The 27647-nt window shown below is 45.7% G+C and overlaps 1 protein-coding gene across 6 annotated transcripts in view; it reads left to right on the top strand.

Annotated features, from left to right (window-relative positions):
• Positions 1-27647, top strand: part of GLI2 (GLI family zinc finger 2) — a 205431-nt gene that overhangs the window by 120151 nt on the left and 57633 nt on the right. For 5 of the 6 annotated variants that reach the window (XM_075093060.1, XM_075093059.1, XM_075093064.1 and 2 more), the window contains one exon: positions 10924-11029. The exons of the other annotated variant lie outside the window; for it this stretch is intronic. In XM_075093060.1, coding sequence (XP_074949161.1) covers positions 10924-11029 — 106 coding nt within the window. The remainder of the gene's footprint in view (positions 1-10923; positions 11030-27647) is intronic. 6 annotated transcript variants of the gene reach the window in all.

The raw sequence follows: 27647 nt of genomic DNA, 5'->3' as shown, positions 1-27647 counted from the left end.
TGGTTGCCATGTGCCATCGCACTGCTGATGTTTTGAATTTCATTGTGTCCCAAAGAATTATTCAATGGTTACTTAGCAGAAAAAGGCAATTTTGTTTTCTTCTTTATTTCCCAAGAAGCAAAAATTCTCAACAGTCTCTTTCAGAAACTTCCTGTGTTGGCAGATACGGTTGTAATAAAGTCAAAGCGTTTCAAGTTCATCACTTCCACATTCTTCTTGTAGTCTAAAATATAATAGATCATAAACCATATTGATCTCTTCTGTGCCACTTTCAGCAGCAGCTGCAGGTTCCTGGAAAATGTTTTCTGATGGAATACTGTTCTGCCTTAAACCTTCCTCCAACTCAGGCTGTTTAGGACTGAAGATGATAGCTGGTGGCAGCAAGAGTTGATCGGGACACTTTTCTAATTATTGCTTTTTGGAAAGCCATCAGAGTTTCAGTGTTTGAGCACCCTGCTGCAGGACTTCATTGTGCTCATGGGGTTCCCCCTGGCTGCAGGAGAGCTCTGCTTTCATGTTATTTACCCTTCCTAGTGGTATAAAAAATAATTATCTGTCCGCTTAAGGCTGCCACATATCGGTAACCTGAAGACCCCAGGAATTCTTGTAGAATAATAAATAATTAATCACCTTTATTTGCAGATGCCCACCTAAATGTCTGAAAATACTACTATAGATGTGAATATATTAATCCTCTCAACATAATTTTGAAGTTTTTGAAAGTTTTGGGTACAATCTGTTTTACAAAAGCAAAGCCAGAACTTTCCATACAGGTTGTCTGCAAGCTTCAGAAAATTTCTGTTTTCTCACCAAGAAGAAAAGTGCCCCATTTCGGTCACACCTGAAGCATGCTGCAAAGCCAGCTACTGCATGGGAGTGCATTTCTGGGTTTCCTGGTGTCCTTGCCAGCAGCAGCTGGGCTGTCCCCACCAGGGCAGCTGTCCCCAGCCCTTCAGCAGTTGAGGCAGAAAGCTCCTCATGCAGTGTCTCAGAGATTGTAGACAGCAATTGAGGTATTTCAGGGTTTGATTTCTTAACGACAATTCTACGTTCTTGCAGAAAATGTCAATGAACTCTTACATTTTTAATCTAAATTTTCTATGTAGACCGAAAGGCCATTTTTAGCCTCACTCTAATTGTTTCAGCTCTTTTGCCCAGGAAAAGACTGACAGGTTTACTGCCCTTAACAAAGGTCAGGTGGTGCATGGAAGCGAGCTGAGGAGAGGTGCCAGCAGCTTCAGGATGGGTTAGACAGAGATGAACAAGAATATCCTACTTCTATTAGGGCCTGAGTTCATTTAAGCGTGCCGCCTCCTTCTTGGGGTGGGGAGGAAATTTATGGGCAAATTCCTTCAGTGTTGCCTCGAGTTGGTCACGGGGCCGCGGGGGAAGCTCGTTGATCTAATCTCACCCCTGTCCCAGCTGCAAGAGGCAGCTCGCTCTACAGACGCCTGCCTGCCTGCCCCACTTTTGGCTGTTGTGCTACTGAATGCAAGAACAGTGTCTCGGGTGAAACATGTTCCCTGGCTGTGTGGCCACCAGGACTGCGTTTCTTCCTGCCATGTGCTGTCAATTCCCGTGTCCCAGGTGGGGGCTTCATAATGGAATTCCCCAGCATCTTCAGAAGACTTTTTATTTGTTCTTCTACCTGAACTGAGGCAGTAGAATAATTAACTTCATAGGAGGATAATGTCATCTGGGCCATCCCTAAGAGGATGGATGGTTGTTGTGATGGCTCCCAAGCATGTTTCCTCTGGGATGCTGGAGAGAGGCAGCCTTGCATTTGCAGTGTGTGGCGGAGCTGTTTGCTCTGTCTCGTGGCGTTTATAACAGCTTTTATTTTCAGGTAACCCCAGGAATGGCCTTTATTCTGCGTAAAGTAAGTACCGTATCCACATGGGCATCCAAAGTCTGTATCCCTGCAGGGACCTGAACGGCCACACATGTGGTCTTGCTGCTGGCTGGCAGGGAAATAAACGGCTTGCTCCCGCTGCTTTCTGTGGCAGCGGGGTGCATAAGGGCAGCTCCAGCAGTACTGCTAGAGAAGAGGCAAGTGGAGAGGCAAGCCTTCTCGGTGTTGTCCTCTGCTCCTCAATGCACCTCAGTTTCTCCAAGGGTGAAGTCACACTGCCTCTGTCCTGCGGAGGCTTTGATGTGTCAGTACAATAATGCTTGGTTTGAGGCTTTTTTTGGTGATTTTTGTAGCTGAAGGACAACATATTTTTTTAGTATTTCTTGTTTACTTTTCACATATATGTGTCCCAGCAAGGCCCTTTCTCCTTCCAACGCTCCTATAAGGTATTTACCTTTACCGTCCAACAGGTTAGTTGTGTGCTTTTTATTGCTTACATGAATGGGAAGCTTGGCTTGCTGTACCCAACTCTGTAGGGTTTACATGGAAAGGTTTTGGGAGCGGGGTGGTCAGCAGGGGTGGCTTCTGTGGGAAGTTGCTAGAAGCTTCCTGTGTCCGATAGAGCCAATGCCAGCTGGCTCCAAGATGGACCCACCACTGGCCAAGGCCAAGTCCATCAGCAATGGCAGTACCACCTCTGTGATTACATAGGTAAGGGGCTGGGGGGGGAGGGGAAGGGGAAGCTGTGCAACTGCAGCCAGAAAGAGGAGTAAGAATATGTGAAAGGAACAACCCTGAAGACACCAAGGTCAGTGAAGAAGGAGGGGGAGAAGGTGCACCATGCACTGGAGCAGAGATTCCCCTGCAGCCCATGGTAAAGACCATGGTGAGGCAGGCTGTGCCCCTGCAGCCCGTGGAGGCCCATGGTGGAGCAGATATACACCTGCAGCCCATGCAGGACCCCACACTGGAGAAGGTGGAATGCCTGAAGGAGGCTGTGACCCTGTGGGAATCCCATACTGGAACAGGCTCCTGGCAGGACTTGTGGACCCATGGAAAGAGAGAAGCCCACACTGGAGCAGGTTTGCTGGCAGGGCTTGTGACCTCGTGGGGCACTTGTGATGGAGCAGTCTGCTCCCGAAGGACTGCACCCCATGGAAGGGAGGCACGCTGGAGCAGTTCATGAACTGTAGCCCGTGGGGAGGACTCATGTTGGAGAAGTTTGTGGAGGGCTGTTTCCTGTGGGAGGGACCCCATGCTGGAGCAAGTAAGAGTGTGAGGAGTCCTCCCCATGAGGAGGAAGGAGCAGCAGAGACAGCATGTGATGCACTAACTGCAGCCCCCATTCCCTGTCCCCCTGCACAGTTGAGGGCAAGGAGGTAGAGAAAATCAGGAGTGAAGTTAAGCCCCAGAAGAAAGAAGGGGTGGAGGGAAGGTGTTTTAAGATCTGGTTTTATTTCTCATTACCCTATTTTGTTTTGATTGTTAATAAATTAAGGTAATTTCCCCAAGTTGAGTCTCTTTTGCCCCTGACGGTAATTGGTGAGAGACCTCTCCGTGCCTTCATCTTGACCCACAAGCTTTTTGTTATATTTTCTCTCCCCTGTCCAGCTGAGAAGTGGGAGTGACAGAGGGGCTTTGGTGGGCACCTGGCATCCAGCCAGGGTAAACCTACCACACCAACCTGTGGTTAAACTAAACATGTTGCCTTCTTCAGCATCCTGACACGCGTTGTCTGAAAAAAATAGTTTTGTAAATCAGGCTACCATCTTTCTTCGTTAGGTATGTTAGAAGAAGAGTAAACTGGTTCCGTGTCCCTCTGGATGGAAACAGCTGGCTGGATGTGTTTCAAAATGGCCTGTAATACTTGGAGTGGGAGAGGGGTCTCCTGTAGGTGAGCTGGTGGGAGCCTGCCTCCCATTTATCCTTGCTATAATGTTCATAGTGGGCCAGAATGAATATTTACTATTATTTTACCTGTGTAGTTCCTCTTTCATTCTTGTCAAAGCCACTGAGCAGGTAATAAAACAACATAATAATTAACCAATAATAATTGAAGCATGCTGTACGAAAACCAAACCAAATGCTAACAAGCCAAACAAAAGAAAAGCACACACGGTGCAGCCCTGTTTATAGTGCTGTCTGTTGGAATCATTATACACGTTGATATAATAATACTGAGCACTTAATTACCACATCATTTTTAAAGTGCTGTATAAACATTAACCAAACCTCTGAGGTAGGGAGGTATTATTATCTCCATTTTAAAGAAGGAAAATTCTGACAAAGTGAGGTTAGTTGGTAATTTAATGTTGTGAAGCTAGGCAGCTGGCAGGGTGGGAGATGAAGTTGTGGCTCCACAGCCAGTCTGCCACAATTCTGGAGACAGAAAAGCAGAGCTACTGAAGCACCTGAGATGGCTTTCTGTGAAATGCATGGCACTGCCGTTCAGGGAAGGCAGATATTCCCCTAGACACCTTTCTCTGCTTAGAAAATATGCAGATTGGTGAAATCAGCAACCACATCCCTTTTTGAGGTAGGCACGCAGTTGGTGTATTTTGTAAAGTATCTAAACACCATTAAAGTGAAGCTCTTAAATGGGCGCTCGTGGGGGGACTAAGAGGCAGCTACTGTAGCCTTGTATGTCTGCTCCCCCTCCTCCCTGTATCGATCCAAGTGGTGGTTCTGGGAATGGCTTTCCCTGCAAAGCCCTTAATATTCTGCGTGGTGGTACATGACTTCATCCAAGGAGAATCCCACAGGCGCATCAGTGTGATCTGCTCTGTCATGTTTCTGTGACCCAATTTTCCCCGTTCTTTGTCTCAGACCTTCCCTGACCCCAGGCCTATTATCTCTTCCAATAATTCACCCGGGCCATTATTAATGGTGCATTAACTTTGTCTGCGCTTTCAGCGAAGATGTTTTTCTTGTGCTCATTCATTTGCTCAACTCACTTAAACAGCAAGATCATTATTCTGGGGACGTCACACAAACACAAAAACATCTCCCTTGCTGACACCTACAGCCCTGCAGCACTTTGCAGGAGGGGCGGCCATCCAAATACAACACTGAAACACCCAGGAGGGACTATCAAAGGGAGTCAAGTAGCCACACACACACTCAGATGCCCGGGGGCTGGGGTTGCCTTCCCTCACACTCGAGGCTGTCTGGGGATGCTCTGAAGACAACCAAGCCCAGGGGAGCACTGACATGAGGAAAATCACTGCAGGAAGGCTGGGGAGCAAAGCACAAGCCCCTCAGGTTTGTTTCAAAACAAACCTGATATTTGTCACCACAGTCATTGGATGCCAAAACGTGGCCCTTTAAAATGTACGCTGTGGGACTTTAAAAAGTGTAACAAGAAAACAAACGACACCTACAGTTTATTTCTCACTTGATGCTTTGGGTTTCTCTGGGTGACAACTGAGTGAAGGCCACTTCATGTTTGTTGGATCTTTAACCTTGTTCTTGAGAAAAGATTGAGATTTGGACATCCAGGAGAAAATGTGGGCAGTGAGAAGGGCCTTTGCTCTGGAGATGGGGAAAACTAGCAAATGCCTCCTCTCATCTCATAAAGGTTTCTGTGTAGTGTCTACTGCAGACAGCAGTTATTTTACTATTATCCTTTTCAAAGAAGCTGGATCTGGAATTAAAAAACAGCAGAGGCTGTTGCAGGCTGCCATGTTGCACCAAGCAGTGTCATCCCACCACCCCCAGTAACAGGGATGTGGGTCGTGACAGCACAGCACTGCTGCTGCGAAAGCACTCGTGGACACTTACCAGCATCTTCTGGGACATACCCTTCCCATTCTTTTTCCTGTGTCAGCTGCTTGTGCACAGCTGCTAATGACACTGCAGTGACAGGAGTGTGTGAGCTGTTGTCTGGAGAAGTTTTTCTCCCGCTAATCCAAATCAATCCAATACCCCGGGGCTCCGAAGCCTTTTAGAGATGAAGTTACAGTTTCTGCCTGCTGTGGTTGAGGTTCGCTGGGAAACCTGCTCTTGTTTGACTGCATAGACCTGGGCAAGTTATTTTACATTACCCTGTTTCAGCCCCTTTTGAGTGAAAAAAAGGGCTGTGTTTCAAATGCACGTTTCCTTCCCTTCCTAAGGAGGGCTGAAGCTTTGTTAGTCTTTGCAAGGTAGCTTGTGATCCCTTTATGAAAGCTGTGTCCCATGCATCACTAAAACCATAAGAAGTTAAAAGAGATCTCAAGAAGTCAGTATTTGTTTTTTCTGTTTTATAAAATGTTCATTTTTTTATGGGTGTGTTTGCAAATTTGTTGAGAAAAGCACTAGAGGTACTGAATTATCCAGACAGCAATCTTTTATGATTTTTCCCTCAACAAATGACTTTCCCGTTTGATTGCAAAATGTTTAAGCTCTACTTCTCATGGCAAAGAAGTCCACTCACAGCCTGGGCTGCTGTTCCCACAGAGGACTGTTGGACATCTGTAGGAAAACAGCATTTTTTTAGCCCACCCGGTGACCTGCGCAGCTCACGTGTGCTTTAGATAAAGTAGTGGGAGCCTGGTACATATTGGATGGGGGGGGGGGAGCTTCTCGGGGTGTCTCCCTAACAAGTCTTGCTGCAGCATACCAGTTACAAGTGGGAACACAGGACATCCTTTAAGTGCTTTCCAAATTATTTTTGTCAAAGTGAACTGCAAATGAAACCCAGTGCAGCAATGTAGGGCCTGATTTCTTTTCTTCTGCTGCCTTTTTTTCTTTTTTTAAGCAATCACGTGTGCAGGCTGAAGTATTTGGAATAGAAAAAACCTATTTGACCCTTCCTAATTCTCCTTTCTGGGCTCAGAAAGATTTACTGCTGTGAGTGATGTCAAAACGGCTCCTTTGCTTGCCGTACAAACCCATACTGCAGTCTGTGTTTCTCTTGAAGCACAGGTTTATCTGTGGAGATAATCAAAAGCCTGCATCATCCTCAAAAAATGCCTGTTCCTGATGTGTCCCTCCCTGATTCCTGGGATTTTCGGCAAAGGGACATCCCCTTTAAACCTGTGGTTCTGCTTCATATCTTTCCCCTTTGAAGCCAGAAGGTTGGCTGGCCTTTGAATAGACAAGGACGAGAATATAGCAGTGGGAGGTCCGTGTCTTGCTCATAAACCTTGGCCAGAAAATCAGCTCCAACAAGTGGGGACAGGTAGCAGCGTCTTTCCCCTTATCAAATGCTGCGGCAGAGCAGACGCATTCCTGCACGAGCAGCGGCTGGGTGGAAGGTGGGGCCTCCCGGCTGCGCCTGGCTGCTCTGCCGCTGTGCTTCACCCCAGGAGCTGCATGCCACAGGCCTGATGAAGAGCCGAGTTATTTCTGTATGAAACACCGTGTTTTCCCGTCGTCCCTGACCCTTGGATGCTGCTTTGATTTGTTCTTCAGTTTTCTCTTCCTTCCGCAGGAGCCAGACAAAATGGTTATCTGTTGTTCCAGTGCTAGGAGACTTTTGGAGGTGCCATGTCATGCCTTTGTGCTGCAGCATATTGTACCACATGGCTTGGTGTGGCCCAACTTTTTGCTGGGGGAAAGCTTTCCCAGGCCTCCTGCTAAAAGCTTCCTCCCTCCGTGTAAAACAATCACCATTAGCACTAATTGGGCAGCTTTGGGGTTAAATCTGCAAAGATTGCTTGGGTTTGGTAAATCCTCTGCCACCGCAAAGCAGATAATACTAAACAAAAGATTGCTTTGATTAGATTAAAGTTGGCAAATTCATTGCCCTAATCATCATATTGCTCTTCCTGTGGCTATTCAGGAATACATCACCATGACTTACTTGAAGTAATTGAATATAATTGTCTTTTTAACTCGTATGTGTAAAACATCCATCTTTGTTAACAGCGTGTGTTGCTGTCCTGCTGCCAGCTCGCCGTCCTCTTCAGGAGGGGTGGGAACAAGAAGCAGAGCCAGGCTGACATTTATGAATTGGTAGCTGATTGCCTATAAAACCATTCATTATTTCTGACCAAGCACCTGGAAGAGAATAAAAAGGAACAGCACCAGCCACCGGAGCCCATAGGCTTGGCTGGTGCTCCCAGACAGACGAGCAGAGGGGAAGCCCTGAAGTAGGACATTGCAAAGGGATGTCACCAAAAACAACCCTTCCCCTTGCTCTCAGCAGCAGCAAAATATAGGGTATGTGGTAGGGTTGGAAATGAGAGTGGCAGAGTGAAACAGGCACCCAAGGCAGGGGCATTGCTGACCCTCCTGCAGTCCAAATAGATTGAAATGCTAAAAACAAACCAACGGTGCCAGTGGGAGGGAGGAATTTTATGGAGATTTTTCTCCCATTAATAATCAGAGGTGTGAGGAGGGAGAAATTCTCTTCAGATGTCATTTTTGTACCAACAGATAGCTAGGAAAGGAGGCCAGACAGCAAACACCCTGTGTTTTCTTTTCCCCAGCTCTCCTGAGTGACAGGGAAAGACTTTTTTTTGCACAAAAATTTCCTATATTACTTCAGCAATCAATCATTTAGAAATGCACAGTTACAAAATAAAGCATAACTGGCCTGAGTTTTCAGAGATTCAGCATTTGTCCTGAATCTCCTTAATAAGACTCCTTATAGTTTTATCATTATTAGTGAATTAAACTGGTCCAGGGAAAGGGTCCAAGGTTTAGGATATGACTCTCCATATTGTTAAAACATTACCACGATGCCCAGCACAGTTTCAGCCCAAGTCAACTGGCACTTCCCTGCACTTTGGGGGTTAATCCTGCTGTGGACCTGCCTGTTACAGGCAGAGTGGTTACCCTGTTTTGGGAGCTTGCAAAATTTCACCTATAGGAATGCCAGCTGGGCTGTGTAGATTGGCCCCAGGACCGCAGAGGAGCTGGGTTTATGGCGTACATACGGGGTGAGCACTGCAGGAAGCCCAGACTAGGGGTTCAGGCTGGAAGAAATGTATGTGTTGTCTAGCATCAGATGTCTGTGTAGGGATAGTTGGTTTTGTGACCGTGCTTGGTGTGTGATGATGCAAAACCTCCTTGCCCCACTCCCTCTGGTCCCCACAGCAGCTGTGGGTTGTGGAGGTAGCAGTGTCCCAGGGAGAAGAGCAGCACCTCTAGGTGCCTGCCAGCCCTGGCAGTGTTTTGGGCTGAGCATGGTTTGGGGAGACCAGAAGCTGTATGGTGTGCGCGAGCAGGGGAAGGGGTGTGACAGCTGAAGCCTGCTGCATTTTTGATGTGGAAAAACACTGGCTGCCTTTTATGATGTAGACTCCTTACAAGTGTCCTTATGTAACAGATCATTCCTACCCAGGACGGTTAAAGGTTGAATCTTCCTCCTACCAAAGTAAATCCTAAAGGATGCAAGTTTATTCTCTCCCTGAGCTGCTTTTGGGGGAAGGGGGAGGGGAGCAGAAGCGAGGAAGGCGGTTAACAGTTACCCTACTGTGTCCTGACATTAGGCAAGCTGCTAAAATGCTCCCAGTGTATCAGGTAGTGTGCGGTGCCAGCCCTTCACTGGAGCACGGAGAGTAAGCCTGCTGCAGAGCCTTAAATACTTTCCACCCCGACTACCTTAGCCTAACGCCTTTCAGCAGAGTTGGCAGGAGGGTTGTTTTTGTGTAGTCTCTCACCTCTCCCGGAAGCCTGGCTGACGCGCCTGTGCCGCGCTCTGCTCAGGGATTGTATGTTGCAATGGGAGTAGGAGCCTCAGATCCTCTTGCTGATATGCCGGGAAAGACGTATATGGGGATTTCACACAGGCTTTGCACGACGGACCCGCTAGGAACACAGCCTTGCTGGATGGAGTCAGCGTAGCTCTGTTGCAGCTGGAGTCACAGATGCGAAAGGCTGAATTTTAAGTCTTTCATAGAAAAAAGTTTGGCGTTTTCTGGAGTTTGTTGAGCATCAGCGAGCGACTTGGCCCAAGCTTTGACACTTTGGTTTTGGATGGTGCTTCCCCACTCTACAGAGAGATGCTACCTGTCGCGGAGGCAAGTCACAGTGAAATACTGAGTGCAGACTGGGTTTTGAAATGCTCGCTCAGGAGGTTGGTTTTGTTTTGCTTTCAGTCTCCAGTTAGACAGAAAGGCCAAGAAGCCAGAGAGGGCATGGGAAGACCTTATTGTGACAATATTAAGTAATCTTTAATGAAGAACTTCTGATATAAAGGCAGAGCAAGACCAGCCTTTTATCTTTAAGCCCATCGCTGGTACAAAGCTAGAAAGCAGCATCATCACAGACGCTCTGAGCCCTATCAGAAGGCGATTGTACAGTATCATTATCAAGGCTTTGCTAATTGTATTTCTTTAGCTTCTGTAATTTTAGCAGGAAAGGCCGAGGCAGCCAGGCAGCATTGTCAGCGGTAGCAAGGAGAAATAACCTGATAAATTTTCCATCAGCTCGACTCACTCAAATATTCTCACCGTTAACTTTTGGGGTCAATAATAAATATTAAAACCTGTAGATTTAATAAGTCAATGTAGGTGTTCTGTGCCTTTTGAGACCACTTTATCTTTCCATCAAAGATGAAACAAGCTTCTCAAATGAATAAAAAATAGGGCCTCAAGTGATTACAAGTGAGAGCAATTTGGGCTTTTCTCTCAGAACCTGGCAGTAGGCACTTTTGAGCTTCTTCTGACTGCCTAGACGGTCTGCATAAGCACTGCTCTCGCTGTTACATTTTTAGGTAAATATTTCCAATCTGTGTGTACAGACCTTCAGGAAAGGTGTTTGCTGCCACTCCAGGCATGCGGGACGATGCAGGTCTGGATCCCGCCAGGCTCTGTTGAGTCTGATTTGCGTTGCAAGTCTAGTTTTCCTTGGTGCTTCCTATAATCTCCTCAAGTTCAAAGAGCGCTTAGCTGCTTGTCTTTGTCAAAAACCCTGTTGGAGATCTTTTATGTCGAAGATGTAGGATTTCTCCGCATGACTTTGATTATTTATTCATTCCACTTCTCTGGTGTATGATAGCGCTGATATCATGAAGACCCCTTGTCTTGCACTGCTCTTGCTCTGAAATTCATGGAGATTTAGTGCCTTTGAAATTGTTTTAAAAGGAAAGGAAAAGTTTTTGAAGTCCTTTTTTTTTTTTCTTCTTCTATTCCCCTCAACAGTGCCGCAGCACATTTTTCCAGCCTTCCACGCTCCTTTGCCAATTGACATGCGCCACCAGGAAGGACGATACCATTACGAACCTCATTCTATCCACGCTATCCATGGGTAAGTCTTGCACGTCCTCTCCCATGCCTTACTAAAAAGTTGGCTGCCCACAGTATGCCGAATCCCACTGCTAATGTCCCAGGGATTTGCTGCCCTCCTGGCAGGCTGGTCCCATCCAGTGGCAATCCTGACCTGCCTGGCAGAAGTGCTCTACAGCTCTGTTAAACCTATAGAAGTGTCATGTAGCAGTGGGATGGGAGTGCAGGGCTTCTGTGTTGTTGTCCGGCTGAGGTCCCGGAGACAGACTTGACTTGCATTTCTGCACCTGTGGTCATTCCTGGCACTGTCTTGGTGAAGACCCAATGTGGCTCCCTCTGTTGGGAGACCTCATGTACCATTCCTCCCTGCTCTCCAGTTGTGGGGTTAGCAGGGAAAGGCTGCCAGGAATACCATAATTCACTTTGATTTCACTGGACAATGGCCTGGACAGGCTGGATGTTTTTTCTAAAATGCAGTAAAAAGGCAGGTTGTCATGTGGTGTCAGTGTCTGCTCTGGAGGGGCAGGACCCTGGGCTTCAGTGGTGACCTCCTCATGAGAAACCTCCTCCCCAGGGCAGCTGATGGCCAGCAAGCACAGGCACCAGTTGGGGGCTGTACCCTGAGAAAGGGGATCGGGGTTAATCTCCTCATCCAGGACATGACAGCTCAGTAGTCCATGATGCCTTGGAGGACATGTTTATAGAGAGATCTGTGCTCAACTCCTGTAAGCTTTGACCAGGGCAGGGAAAGAGGAGCCAGCATAGATGCGAGCAGAGGCTGTAGTGACTGTGTGGTGGAAGGGTTTGTCCCTGAAACACACCATCCCTGTGCGAGGTGAGGAGCAGCCTGGTGGTTGGTGGTCCCATGGCCATCCTGAAATTGCTCAACCCACGGCTGTAACATGGGGCTCACCCATCAGCTGAGGGACAGGTCCCAGGGCATTTGCTGTAGGGGAACCCATAAGGGCTGGAAATATTTTTCAGGAAGAGCAAGGAAAAAACAAACAGGGCTCATCACTTAAACTCTCATTTGATCCCTCTGTTGACTCCAGAGCCCTGCTGCAGCCTCGCCGTCTGGCTGGGGTCAGCGGTCACCCAGCTTTGCAGGGGCTGTTTCTAGAGCTGTGCTTTTTCTGGATAGATGCGAGTGGGGGAACAACCCCCAAGAGGCAACTAGTGCAGACAGTGGCAGCCAGGAGATCTGTGGAGTCTCACAGCTACCGGGGATTTATTCTGTTTCCAATATGCTGCAGGAAAAAATGACAGGGCATTCCCCTGGATCCTACCAGAAGTCAAACCATTGTATTTTTGGCTGAGAGTCCATTTGACTGGATGTTTAAAGGGACAGACCAGCTCCTTCCATGCTGTGAGAAAAGGGGAAAAGACAGAGCAGGTTACTAACATGGGATTTGGGGGAGCTGAATGAAATAGTTCTGCTCTTGCGTGCAAGTGCATGCAAAAATTGTAGACAGAAGGAAAACAGATTAATAAAATATATACTGGAAGATAGTTAATAAGCCGGAGCTCTGGCTGATAAAGGACAGACTGACTTCTGAAAGGGGCAATGTTCAAAACAGTGGTTAGAAGAGAGGTTGGCAGATGTCTCAGATGTTTGGCACCAGGTTGAGTATCCCACTCGGTGCTCTATTTCGCTCCTTGTGGGCAGGACAGGGTGCGTGGCATCTGCAGCAGCTTCTTCAGTGGGATCACGGAGCAAGGTCTTCTCCAAAACGCAACCGACAGCTCTCCAGCTGGTGCCATGTACCTGTGAATCATAAAGCTCAGTGACGGGAGCTGGTATTTTATTATATTGGGGTTGTCCAGCTGATCAAGCCTGGCCAAGCGTACAGTGCTGGCAGAGCAGGTTTCAGTTCATCTGCGCCAATATTAATAATCCACTGTCTTAACAGTGACCGCATTTTTCTGACAGGACCAAGAGTGTCCTGCTTAGTATTTGGGTAGAGTTGTTGGTAAATAGCTATTGCCATTCTTCTTTGGGATTCTTCACCTTCCCAGCAGCATGTCACACAAAAACAGCTTGTGAGGTACTGGAGAGAAAACTTGCTTGTTGTTCTTAGAAGACGAAACATAGTTTTCTCTGAAATGTTTGGTAAGATCAGTCTTACTACCTGGGCATTGTGCTGAAGGTTGCCTTTGCGGCTGGTGAAGCACCAAAGCTGAGCAGCCAACTGCTTCTTATCTGTGGGGTTTCTTTAGGGTCAAGAAAATGCCACTTCTGTTCAGCTCTTTTCCAAGTGCCTTGGACTACAGCACAACCACCGTGGGAAAATTCTCACCAGTTGTGGAGTTAGACTCTCAACCATTTTTGCTCTTTCAATTTTATCTGCAAACATCTTAACATCATGTCCTGCCCTTTCCTCCTCTAGTTTTTGTTCTAATTCTCTTTTGTTTTCCTCTTCTCTTCTCTGGTCTCTGCTCTAAAGCTTATAACATAGTGCCACCCTCCTCACAGGAGGCTGTCCAATGTGAAATTATCCAGAACACAGTGGTGGAGCTGTGCTAGAGCATGCATAGAGGTTGTGTGTCTCTTGTTCAGTAGGCTGGGTGGACTCTGTGGGCATGGTCAAGCCGCTAAAGCCTCTAGAAATTTTAACTCCATCCTGGTGGTGCAGAAATCCATCCTTCTGTCCATCCTCCTGTTTAAAGTAAACAACTAAAAATAAAAAAAGCATGTGCATATTTTCACTCTAGAAAATTATGGTAAATGTTCAGAAGAAAAATTGTGTCAGAGTTTTAGGTTTATGATTAATGTGATTGGTGCCTGACAGAGAGCGTCCAATTCATCAACCCCATATTCTAGCTGTCTGCTGTCTTGCCGGTACCAAATTTATCTAATTACATGAACATTGCACAGCAAATTAAGTGTAGTCTCATTTGTTGCTAACTATGGGGTCTTATTATCTGCCTGCTGCATTATGTCAAAGGTTGGTTTCCTGATTGCTCAATGTGACATGGCAGTGCATTCCCCTTCATCACTGTTTGCATTTGGCCTAATGAGAACATATGTTATTTTATCATGACTGGAAGGAATTCATCTGCAAGGCTCTCCTAAGCAGGACAACATGTGGGACGCTTTTCTTGAGAATATGGTTGGGAATATGGAAAAGTCAAGTAATAAAAGATACACATGCTAAGACGGGGGCCTGAAAGATTTGTTGCCTTTCTGCTCACTGTTGTCAGTCCATATCCCTCAGTCATTTCCTTGTTAAACAGCATGACAAATAATTTTCAGGGGTTGAGTCTTCTTCCAAATCACTGAGCATTTATTGTATACATCCAGAAGCAGGTCATGGTGGTATTGCCTTGAAATATACTTCTAGATATATTTTTTTCCAGGGTAAAATAGTGTTTCTTCAGTCATTAGGACAACTCACTTTTCTATAAACCCCTGCTGGTTTTAAGTCTTTAGTGATACACCACTCTTTCCTTTTTTTGACTTTAAGAACAATTTGGCAGAATCACAATGCTTGCTTGGCTAGTCTAGAAAAATAAAGTATCTCATTTGGGTGATCCTTGAGCTCTCTGCAGTGCAAACCAACAGGAATATTTTGGATTCAAGGCATCGACCTGGATTCTGATGCTTGTGAACTTATGTTCATATGGAGGATTGGGGGAGAGGCAGGATTGGAGTCCTGTGGACACTGAGAAAGGATGTAATCCAGAATGGAGTAAAACTGAGTATGGGATGAAATCTATTCCAGGGCTCTAGAGTTAGAGCAGAATGAATAAAGGAGATTGTATTAGTAGGTATACATTTTACGAGGTACTGCTTCCACAAAGCAACATTGTTCAGTATTAAGGCTGTGGCACTCAAAAGCTAAGAAATGACAGAATAAGTTTGCAGATTCCGACTTATTTTATATGCCATTACAATAATGCATTAAATTACACAGCCACATACTGGTTTCCCCTGGGAGACTTGCCTCTCCTGCAGCACAGGGTGGCCCAGGGTATGTGAGAGAGCAATGGTGGGTGTTATGCGCATTTCCTGCATGCAGCTTTTATCAATTCGTTAGTATTTCAGTCTGCACCATTGGTTGTAGGCAGAACATAGATCAGTGTTACTGGAGCAAAAGTCATCAGCCAGGGTGTTTCAGCAGGTTCAAGCTGAACCAAATTCACTTCATAAATTTGAGCAGGTCCTTTGCTAACAAAGGGGATATTTCATATTATAGTGAGCTTCTTCACGAAAGCTGGAGCCCAGTCTCTGCAGTAACTCCCTCCACTTTAAACCAAGGGGACTTTTTAGCATCAGCTTTGCAAGATCAAGCCCTTGACTACAGAGGAAAGCTGCTGGCAGACACAGCAGGTGATTACTGATATCTCCCTTCCACTCCCCACTTTTAGGTGTGCTTAGCTACTCTCAACTTTTTTTTTTAAAGCACAACAAAAATAACTAAAAACTCCTTAGCTCAGCTCAAAAGTCCCTGCCAATGCAAGAGCCTTCAGGGCTAACCCTTGTAAACAGCATGCCTAGGCTTGACTCAGCAAGAAGCTTTTTAACAGTAGCTCCTAAACTGTGGTTAAAACCAATCAAGCATTATGCAGTGTAACGAACAAAAGCAACCTTGTTTTTCTACTGACATCCTGGTGGTGTTTCAGAATGCAGTTCTGACATTATTTATTAAAAATATATTTTTGTTGCTCTTCTGTCCACACATAAAAATAGTAAAAAATAAGCCTGAGATGATAGTCACAAATTTCATGGCTTTCATGAAGACTGAATTGTCCCAAAGACCTAAACACAGAGAAGATTGCATCTCCATGATAATGTGGAGTTGCCCTTAATTTCCCTCTGGTAGGGATTTTATCTGGTTTAATCATGGGTCTTCCTCCACTTCCCTGAGATCTTAATATATTACAGATTTTCCCTGATATTCAGCCTACACTTTTTTCTTTATCTGATCCTGTTACCCCTCCTTCTTGAAGTTTGTTTTCTTTCTACTATGTTAAAAATTACAGAATACCTTTTCGAGATCAGTTCCAATGTTCCTGAGCTGTTTAGGCAGGGTAATTCACAGGTGAGCAAGGTGACTGTTAAACTTTTAATCATAAAAAGGTTATGCCTCAAGTGTTTAAAAATTTGCCAATTTTTTTTGTCGAACCCAAGATTTTCCATGTCAGATATCTGTTTCAGGCTAGTTTTCTCTGCCCTTAGTTGTTTTTCTGAGATGCAGCCAAGGAGGCCACGTGGGGTTAAGGGAAAATATGTTGTTTAGCCATACAAAAAATAATCATCATCTTATAACTGTGCTTTGAGAAATGCCAATGTCTCTTGCTTTAGAGGTCGAATTTGCTATTGTCACAGATGTGCCTTTTGCTGTTCCTATTTAAAAAACAAAAACACACTCAAAAACACTCTCAATTTTGCTGGATAGAAATCCTCTGAAAAATCTCACTTCCAACACACTCAGTGAAGGTGTGTTGGAGTTTTGCAGCAAAATTTTCCGCACCCCCCCCCCCGACCCTGACCACACTCCAGCCAAGCCCTTCCAGGGCTTTACTGCCAGTGCTCCCCATTTTCTGATAGGGGCTCTCAGTCGTCCCTTCCACCCAGGGGGATTCATGACCACAGCTGGTGGCGGAGGGGAGCTGGTTGCATCACAAACTCGTGGAGCCACCTCTGTGCGTTATCGGGTGTGCGTAAAGTGCCTTTGGTTAACCTCCGCGGGACATGGCTCCCACGAGGCTGCAGCTTTGATCCCATCAGGCAGTTTAGGATGGGACCCCAGGTAATGTTCATTCCTGCAGCAAGGATGCCGCTCGGTTGAGCCACAGAATGTACATGCCAATAAAACTGGTGTGTTTTCATATTTTCTTTGCTACCAGAGTAGAAAATCTTTGGCAGGTTGTGATTGATGGTACTGTGCTGCTTTGGAGATAGAGCGAGCTCCCTCCGGAGTCAAAGCAAACAGCTGCTCAGAGAGGCCTTCTTATGTGTTTTTTGAAGTTTTACGACTTTCACCAAACAGATACATTGCTCATTTGGGAAACAGGTTTGGGGGCTCCCACATCCCATTTATTCTGTCCCCTTCTTTCCCACATACTTCTTTTATTTATTTAAGAAAATAAGAATGTGTGAGTATGCGATGGTTTGCAGAGGCTGGTCCCCTCCAGAAGGCTGGGTCAAACCTCTCCCTGGTCTGTAATTAGCAGGAGTGTGTTGCTTTTAGGTGGCTCTATGGTAACCTACAGGAGGTGATTTGGGGAACTATCAATGCCAATCTCACTGTAAAACTACCAGGGTTAATACTTGATGGTCATTTGATCCATCTCCAGGAGACCACAGACTAAATACTGGCCTGCTGCTGTCCTGTTTTGGGAGCAGGAAAAATTGCTTTAATTTCACCTGTTTTTTAGTTTTACCATCTCTAAAATGCTGCTACTGTAATACCCTCCTCATGTTTTCAGGGCTGTCAGGTGGTCTGTGACTTGCTCGGCTCCCCAGAAGGGGCTTGTGTCATGTTTTCAGGCACCAGGAAAGCAGTACACAGTGCTACCTACCTGTGCAGAAACTGGGAAGGTGCATGCTTAACATCTTCTGACCTCAGTGGAAGGACAGGCTGATCAGGTCTTCTGAAAATGGGGCAGACATAATCCAAAACACTCATCAGGGCTAGAATGTTTCTGTAGTTTTTTCCAATCTGATAAACTATTCTATGCAAAAAACGCCAATCAATCAAACACAAAACCCCACAGCTTTCTCTTTTGAATCTTGTTAACAATTTTTAAGCATTTTCCATTATGAGAGAGATTTGCACATCTATGTTATTCCTTAAATTGAGGAGATAGTTTCATCGTATGTGTTTAGTTAAATAACCCTCAGAATAATTTAAAATACTCAAACCTGAATTCCAGAGGCACCTGAATGTACGTGGTTTCAGGTTCACTGAACTACACAGTAAGAAGCAGATTGGACTTAGAAATATTTGGGTTGGATCTCCAGTTGCTGAATGCCGGCATCACTGCACTGGCAAAAGGGGCCTCGGTGAGCTCAGATGGAGTCGTGCCCATTAGCACTCAGTGAAGATTTGGGCCACCAAGCTGCTGGTGCTGTGACACCACAACTTAGTGAATGAAAAACTGCAGCTCTAATTTAGCTTAATCACCACCAGAAGTGTAAAAACAGCTAGGAGGTTTTAGTATTGAGAACAAGAGCCTGATCTCTGGTCTTTTATGTAAATCTCTGGCATGTGTTCATTTAATATGATGTCACTCTGTAATCCACCATTGCTTTTAAATGTCATTCTCAGAGCTCCATGTCAGCAAGTCTTAAGTGATAATCCCTTTGCTTACCTCACTTTAGGGTAGATTAAAAGTGACTTCATGCTTCCACCTTATCCGCTGTTAAGCTTGTGCTTTAGAAAAAATGTATTTGAACTCTATTCTCCCGCTGCTTTCTAAAGCGTTTCTAAACAGAGAGTGCGGGTCTTTCAGAAGCTATCTCAATGGTGTTTCCCATTCTCCATTTCTTTCAGCATCCTGTGAAAATGGATAAATGTTCAGTGCCAATCTCCTGCCCTTTTAAACTCCAGTGTTACAAATTTATTTTCCAAATTTTCTCTTGGCTAAATGTGGAGCATTGCCCCTCCTGGCCTCTTCTTTTTCGTAATCCTAAATCAATCCCCTCTCTAGATACTGTTTCACCTCTCACCAGCTTCTCACAGTCATGAGGACAGTGGTTTGACCCTCTGTAGCACTTTCTCCAGTACAGCACAGGGGTGTGTTGGTTCCCCCTTTCTGGTCCTGTATCTCCTGGTTAAACTTTTACTCTATCCTGTAGCAAATCCTTTCCCAATATAAAAAGCTCTCCATGAAGTTCACCATCCTAGCCCACCCTCCTTTTTTTCCCTCCCTGATTTTCACCCTTCTGCTCCTAGCACACCTCCTTGTGTAACATATCCCTCCAGATATTTGCTGCATGTTGTCATATCCTTCCTCACCGCACTAATGAACTGGCCAGGCTGCAGCTTGCAGCATATACTTAAATATCATTCTGCTCAGCCTCCTCATTTTCACTGAGTTTCTCTGAAATCCTTCCAGTTTGTGTGGAGATAGATGGACAAAACCCGTCCATCCCGTTGGCTTGTGAAATGAAGCCTGCAGCACATCACTTTTCAGGTGCTGGTTAATCTGGGTTCCCAGTTACCAGTGGCCATGGGAAGCAAATAACACAAGGTGCTGAGAGATAAAAACTAATGGCAGGAATGCTGGCTTGTAATACTGGAAGAAAAATGTAGGATTTTTAATGTCCATACAGAGCGGAAATTTTAAAATCTCATCCAAAAGTTCCCCCCACGCAATAAAGAGCAGAGAAGTCAATTTACCCTGGAAGGATGAAGGACTGAGTCAACTCTGCTGGGATTAGAACATGTGGTTCGAGGGATCCTAGGTATTTCGGGTCTGATTCTCAGACCACCCAGATGGCTGGGGAGAAAGGAAAAAAAAAAAAACAATACTACTTTAAAAAGAACCCTGTTTGGTAGAATCTGGACACCCCGCCTGCAGCTAATGCTGTACCCACGCATCTGCACAAACCAAAGGGTAGAACTGGGTGCTGTTACTCTGGCAAATCTCAGATCTGCAGAGCTCTCTTGTGGGAATGTGTGTGTTTAAGTGAGCTTTCTAGATCCCTGGCTTTGACACTAAACCATGTAGGTATGTTTTTCTTCTGTGTGCCAGCAGACCATTTTGAGAATTTGTGATTTTACACAATTTTCTGCCTAGGAGGCTTTTCATGCCTGTTCTTTTATGTTTCACTGTTGATATTAAATAGACAACTAACACAGCTAAAATTTAGAGCAGTACTCAAGGGTCAAATTCTAAAAAGTGCCTGTATGGTTTCAGATTGTAAATCCCACTGTATAAGGTCTGGCTAACAACATTATTTTGAAAGTGGATGTTGTGGGTTTCAAAATAATGTTGACCCTTAGGGCCAGCTTATCAAGCACTGGTAATGCAAAGGCACAGTGGGTTTTTCAAAAAGGGTGGATCCCAGTTAATGTCTAACTCCCTCAACCTTCATTGAAACTCAGGACCCCAAAACCAGCCATAGTGAAGGAGTTAAGTACCTAAAAAATAAGAAAATGGCCAGAATGGAGTTAAGAAATGCAAACACGTTAAGGAGGTGGCTTGTGCATGCTTGGAGTCCGGCATACTTGTTGAGGTCATACAGCTCCTGTAGGAGCATGCAGATGGCAGATCTTGTGGGAGGATATGCTATGGAAAAGCTATATTCAAGGCTTAATTGATATCAGTTGGCCAGACTCCAAGAGCAAGTTTACTACATTCCCTGCACTCACTTTATTGGAATGTACAGGGTTGGGTTTTGATATAATTGATCGTGGTAGCTGATAGTGAAACCAGGAGATTGAGAGCCTTTTGATGATTTTTTTAAGCTGATGCTTGCAGGGGGTACACCTTACAGCATGGCAGGAGCCTGGGAGGTAGGAGCTATCCTTTTCTACCCCCTGGGCTGCAGCAGGACCTGGTCTCTCTGCTGCTGAACAACTGCTGTTAGATTAAATGTGAGAGTTAGGCTCCACCACCACCTCCCGTCCTTTCTACAATTGCAGCAGTGCATCAGTGTTTCTTTCATAGAGGTGGAGCCTCCTTACAGCAGAGGTATTTCCTCCTGCTGCAACTCATTTTATCTCTCTTACACCTCTCTCTACCCTGCACACATGTACCCAAGTCACTTATAAGAGCACCTGGGTGCAGTCAGGCAAGCCTGAAAAAATACGTTAGGGTTATTTGAAATGCAGTCATATTGAGCTTTTTCAGTTTAAGTCTCTCTAAGAAATAAATGTGTGTTCCTAAATCCTGTAAGGGCCTTTGAAATATTTTTCTTTTGATCCTGTAAAAGCATCCTGGAGAAGAATTTGTCTTATTCCTCCTCTTGCCTCTTCACGAGAGGCTTTGCTAGCTTGGTTCTGGAGCTACTTATATGGCTTTTGATTTGCAAACCAGCTGCAGAACATGGTACCTGTTGATTGAATGCTTCATCTGAAAGCTTCTTAAGATCCCACAGAGTAACCACACATGCCAGATTACCACTGGTAGAGGAAAGACTACTAGAGTGCGGTTAATACATTAAAAATAGGAAAGTTTCAAGCTTACAGCTGCATTAGGGTGATGTTCTTACATGCATATTCTTGTTTAAGACTATTTGTCTTCACTGTGAGATAAAACACTTGATTTCATATGCTGCCTTTCATTCCAACTCAAGTGCAGTACAATATTTTACACGAGAAAACTGCATTGTAGATAACAAAAAGCAGTGGGTAGAAAGATAGGGTGGTGAAGGAATTAATGCATTCAGTCATCAAATCAGTAAATGGAAGGAAGATTAATCTAATGGGTATTAGCAAAGCAGGAGAAGAGATATTTGTAGAAGGTATTTGAAAAGAAGTGATGAGCTGATGGGGCAGAGGGACATACAGTTTTCTTGTGTCAATATAGTCTTGGCGGTTGACTTCAGACCTGTAACAATAATGGATTATTTGCTGGTATTCTCATGAAGGGCTTCACTTCAGTTGGGTTTCTTTAGATAATTTTGTCAAAGTAGAAGTCAGGGCCTAATAAAGAGGGACTAGAGCTCTGTGGTTATTTCCACATAACATTGCTGTGAGTCCAGCAGCATCACAGAGATCCCAGAACTGGTGTCAAACAGGCCAACTTAGAGGAGCCTAGCCACAATGGTATCATGCTGACAAAATGTCCCGGTGTTTGCTTCTTAGGAAGAGGAAGTTTTCAAGTGTTTGAGGTGCTGCTTTGAGTAACTGATCATCACTCAGGTCAAACCGTGTGATGGTTCTGCTTGTTTGAAAAGACACTCAGGGAGCCACTGATGCTTTCAGTTCTTTGGAAGGAACCAAAATGAGATCTTTGCTGCTGTTTTACTCTGATCACGAGGCACCCATTTTGTGACGGCATCTTGAGGGGGTCAGGGTACAGCATGAGAATTAGTATGTGGTAGGGACCAGGTCAGGGTGAATAACTATCGTCTGTAGACCAGTGGGAAGGATTTTGTAGTTGGTTCCCGGGGGAGAAATCATATAAAAGTTATTTCTAGCTTTTTCCCTTTCTTCCTAGTTCTCCAGCCCAACTGTTTCTCTGTAAGAAGTAATGTCAGGAACTGATGAAAAGTGAGGTATCTGCAAAGTTTTATCCAGTACATTTGAGTGTTTAAATAGTTATTACCTGTTTGTATATTATTCCCAGTAGAAGCCTCTAAACAGAGAAATTATCATAGTGAAATCAGTGTCAGCAGATGCCAAACCACTTTATTCACTTGGAAAAATAAAAGACTTCCAAACTCCAAATAAATTTCTAGCCATCGTTGGAAAAGAAATCATACACACACACATAACCAAACCAGTTTTCAGGTTAGGTCAGGAAAGTTCAAACCCTCCCTGAGGGCAGACAGCAAATGAGATGACCAGAATGTAAGAGACTAAAATGGAATTGAGCCAGGTTAGATATTTTACAACCCACATCGTTTTAAGAGTCCCACAGGACTTTTAATGAGGACAAACGCACTGGACTTTTGGGCTTCACTGGATAGGAATGACAGCCGCTCTGTATTCCTCACCCGAGCACCGTCACGTGGCTTTGCCTAATGAGTCAGAGGGAGAGGCACTCTCCCACCAACACCACTTCCTCGATGTCCTGGGATTTTCTTTGCAAGTCATCTATTCAAGCCTTGGCTAGGTCTTGACCTCTCTTGGCATGTGAGACCTAAACCTGGTATGACTCCAGACTTCCCTCGACCGCGTCTGGTTTGAACCCTGTCAGTGCCGAGACGAGTGTTACCGCAAGAATAAGAAACTCTTCAAAGAGTTGTTTGTTTGTTTGTTTAAGAGCCAGCTTCTGCCAAATGTGAAGAAGGTAGGAGTGCTGTGAGCTGTAGCTTCTTTCCCTTCAGGTTCTGATGTGCTGATGGACCTCAGGATCCTACCAGCCTGGTTTCTCCATGCTTGATCTCTGCAAGGCAGGGTTTGCATTTCTGCTGAATTATGTGACAGTTTCTGACAAGGACAGATGGTGAGCAGAGACTTGGGCTTGGTTTGCACACAGACATTGCATTCCTCCAGGTATGTCACACTGGTGCAATGTATTGGGTGAGTGACCTTTTCCAGTGGGACTCAGTGAGTAAATGGCACAAACTGAGGAACTGAAAATTCCTTGAGACTCCTTGCACTGAAGAGCAGATCATGCTTCCTCCCAAAATCTTGCACTAGATGCAGCGGTTTACCATCCCTTCACTTGGTTTTTAGCTGTTGCCAGACTGGCCTTCATCCAGACTCTGGTTACTATGATTGATTTCATTGCTTTGCCGTTCATAAACCCAACCCCAACCCTACCAACTCTGTGTTCATTGGTGACTTTTCTCCCAGGCAGGGCAATTTTGTGGTTCACACATTTACCAGCAAAATTGCTGTGATCTATGAACTTCCAGTGCAGTTAGGAATTGTGACTTCATGTGGTTGCATGTGTGCAGTCTCCCTTACTTACCAGTACAAGGCCTCAGTCTAATTTCCTCCTCCCATTATCATTCTCAGTGGGTGAAAGCTAGGCTGAAAGATAATCTCCTTGCCTACAATACATCACGGTCTGCACTCCCCCTGATTGCATTTGAGTTTCAGATGAAAGACCCTCTGGAGTCGAGGAGCAAATCTTCAGTGAAAATGAAACTGGAGACTTTTAGAAGTTCTTAAAGGTTGAAGGTAGGAGATCGAGATGGTACAGCCAGGGAATCTGGCATCATTGGAAGTGTCACAAAGCTTGACAAAGACCAGGAGCGCAGTGACCAGGACAGGCAAATGGGGTGTGGTGCATCAGTTTGCACAGGCAGGACATGCAGGGAGGGCCATGCCACTTTAAAAGGAGGCTGCAACCCACTTGCAAGGAGTTGAGAACAGCAAGAGCTATGTTATCCACCAGGCAAAAGTCTGTGCCCTCAGCACCCTTCAAAGCCCCTCCAGCTGCAAGAACTGATACAGACACCCAAACAGACCTTTCAAGGGAACATGCAGCCATCCAGGTCCTGGGCTGCCAGAGTGTGCCTGTGTTTCAGGTCAGTATCTGATGGCAGCAAGTGAGCTCACCTGTGGGAGATGTGCCCAAGTAAAGGAGCCCCTCAGCCTGGTAACAGAGCTTCAGGAGGAGGCATCTAGGCTGAGGAGTATCAGGGAGTCAGAGAAGATGATTGACTGGTGGAATAGTACTCTACCATCCTGAGACAGATGCACCAGCCAGCCATGGCATAAGAGGCAAAGGACCCCCTACCCCCTCACCAGCAGGTAAGAGGAGACCCAGGAGACAGGGGAGAATGGAAGCAGGTTACTGCTCAGGGGTACCAGGTGAATCCATTCTCAGCCTTCCTCACCCTCCAAGGTGCCTGTACACAACAGGTATGAGGCCCTGGAATTGAACAGGCAGACAACTGATGATGTGGACAAAAGTCCTTCTGGGATAGAGGGGTCGTCTAAGCAGTCTACCCCCCACATCAGAACCACTCATGTTAAGAAAAAAAGAAGGGTAGTTGTCATACATGACTCACTTCTGAGGGGAACAAAAGGTCCAATATGTTGACTGAACCCAACCCACAGGGAAGTCTGCTGCCTCCCCGGGGCCAGGGTAAGAGATGTCACTGGAAAACTTACTAGTCTGGTACGGTCCTTAGACTATTACCCACTATTGGTTCTTCATGTCAGCAGAGAATAGATAACAAAGAAAAGTCCAAAGGCAATCAAAAGGTATTTCAGAGCTTTGAGGCAGAAGGATCAAGTACTCGGGTAGTATGTTCTTGCATCCTTTCAGTAGCAGGGAAGGATATTAAATGTAACAGACAGATCCAGCTCATCAACACATGGCTCCGAGGCTTGTTTCATTAGCAGAGCTTTGGGTTTTTCAATCACGGGATGGTCTAGTCATCACCAGGTCTACTGACATCTGATGGGATGCACCTTCCTCAGAAGGGAAAAAGGGTTTTTGCTCAGGAGCTAACAGGGATGATTGATAGAGCTTTAAACTAGGTTGGAAGTGGGAAAGGGACAATACCTGGTTAGTCAGTGATGAGTAACGGGATGGCATGCCAAAGTTTGAGAAGCTGTGTGCTAGTGAGATTCTTCAGACTGCTCTGAAGACTGCTTCAGAGTCTTCAGACTGGGCACAATGAACCGCACTTAAAGTGTTTCTACACAAAGCACACAGCATGAGGAACAAGCAAGAGGAGCTGGAAACCTTGGCCCAGTCCTAGAGATATGACATCATTGGCATAACTGACACATGGTGGAATGAGTCCTGTGACTGGTGTGCCATGATAGATGGTTACAGACCCTTCAGGAGGGGTAGGCAGGGCAAGCAAGGTGGGAGGGTGGCATTGTATGTAGTGGAAAAGCTGGAATGCATGGAGCTTGAAGCTGGTGATGGCACAGTTGAAAGCCTCTGGGATTAAGGGACAGACAAACAAAGCAGATGTTGTCATGGGAGTCTACTATAGGCCACCCAGCCAGCATGATGACACTGATGAGTTATTCTTCAAGGAACTAAGGGATGCCTCTAAGTCATCTGCCCTTGTCCTTATGGGGGAATTCAACTTGCCAGATGTCAACTGGGCATACCACATGGCTGGGACAAGCAGGTCCAGAAGATTCCTAGCCCATCTGTATAACTTCTTGGTACAGGTACTAAGGGAACTGACCAGGAAAGGTGCCTTCCTCAATTTGCTGCCCATTAACAGAGAGGGTCTTGTGGGTGAAGTAGTGACTGGTGGCTGCCTTGGCCACAGCAACCATGAAGCAGTCAAGTTTAAAATCTATGGTAACAGAAGGAAAACTGCCAGCAAGAGGTCAACCCTGGATATGAGGAGAGCAGACTCCAGGTTGCTCAGGGAACTACTTAGTAAGGTCCCCTGAGGAAAAACTTTTGAAGGTGCTGGGGTCCATCAGTGCTGGTCACTTTTTGAGTACCACCTCCTAAAAGCACAGGAGCAGGCAATTCCAAAGTGTAGGAAGTCAAGCAGGTGAGGCAGAAGGCCAGCTTGGCTGAGCAGAGATCTTTTAGAATTAAGGTGAAGAAAGAAATTATATGTCCAGTAGAAGCAAGGTCAGGCAACATGGGAGGACTACAGAGTTGCTGCTCACCACTAGAGGGAGGAAATTCATGTGGCCAAAACTCATTTAGAATTGAAGTCAGCCAGTACTGTGAGGGACAATAAAAAGGGCTTTTAAAAATATGTCAATGGCAAAAGGCAGGCCAGAAATAACATTGGCCCATTGCTTGCTGAGAATCGTCACCTCACAAACAGGGATGTAGGCAATGCAGAGATGTTTAATGCTTTCTTTGACTCGGTCTTCAACGCTGATGATGGGCTCTGGACTAGAGAACCATGACTGGGAATGATAAACTCCCAATCAACCCCAAACTAGTGTGGGACTTGCTGCTCCAGCTGGATCCCTATAAGTAGATGGGGTATGATGAGATTCATCCGAGGTACTTAAAGAACTGGCTGATGCCATAGTGAGACCTCTCTCAATGATTTATCAATGCTCTTGGGAATCTGGAGAGGTCCTAGTTGACTGGAAGCTGGCAAATATTGTCCCAGTCTTCAAGAAGGGCAACAGGGATGACCCCAGTAACTACAGGCCTGTCAGTCTCACTTCTGTGCCTGGCAAAATTATGGAGATTATTCTGGGAGTTACTGAAAAACACCTGAAAGACAACACAGTTACTGGTCCCAACCAGCACTGATTCATGAGGGGAAAGTCCTGCTTAACGAACTTAATTTCTTTCTACGACAATGTTACCCACCTAGCTGATCAAGAGAAGCCAGTCGATGTAATCTTTTTGGATTTCAGTAAAGCTTTTGATACTCCCTCTCACAGTACCCTCCTGGACAAAATGTCCATCATACAGCTGGATTAACACGTAACACAGTGGGTGAGCAATTGGCTGGCAGGTCAGGATCAAAGGGCCATAGTAAATGAGGTTACATTGGGCTGGTGGACAGTCACTAGCAAGGTTCTGCAGGGATCTGTCTTAGGGCCAGTACCCTTTAATGCCTTGATAAATGACTTCGGTGCAGGACTTGAAGGAATACTAATTAAGTTTGCTGATGACACAAAATTGGGAGGAGCTGTTGACACTCTCAAGGGCAGAGATGCCCTGCAGGGGGATCTAGACAAATTAGAGAGATGGGCAATCACCAACCACATGAAGTTTAACATGGACAAGTGCTGGATTTTGCACCTGGGGCACAGCAACCCTGGATGTACATGCAGGCTGGGGAACAAGAGGCTGGAGAGCAGCTCCACAGGGAGGGATCTGGGGGTCCTGGCTGATGGCAAGTTGAACATGAGTCAGCAGTGTGCCCTGGCAGCCAAGAGAGCCAACCATGTCCTGGGGTGCATCAAGCACTGCATTGCAGCCAGTCAAGGGAGGGGATTGTCCTGCTCTGCTCTGCACTGGTGCGGCCTCACCTCGAGTGCTGTGTGCAGTTTTGGGCGCCACAGTATATTAAGGATACAAAGCTACAAGAGAGTGTCCAGAGGAGGGCCTCAGAGTTGGTGAAGGGTTTAGAGGGGAGACCATAGGAGGAGTGGCTAAAGTCACTT

Source organism: Phalacrocorax aristotelis, chromosome 5 (genome assembly GCF_949628215.1).
Source record: "Phalacrocorax aristotelis chromosome 5, bGulAri2.1, whole genome shotgun sequence".
Lineage (NCBI taxonomy): Eukaryota > Metazoa > Chordata > Aves > Suliformes > Phalacrocoracidae > Phalacrocorax > Phalacrocorax aristotelis.
Note: the sequence above shows the minus strand (reverse complement) of the source record. Positions and strands in the feature narration are given on the sequence as shown.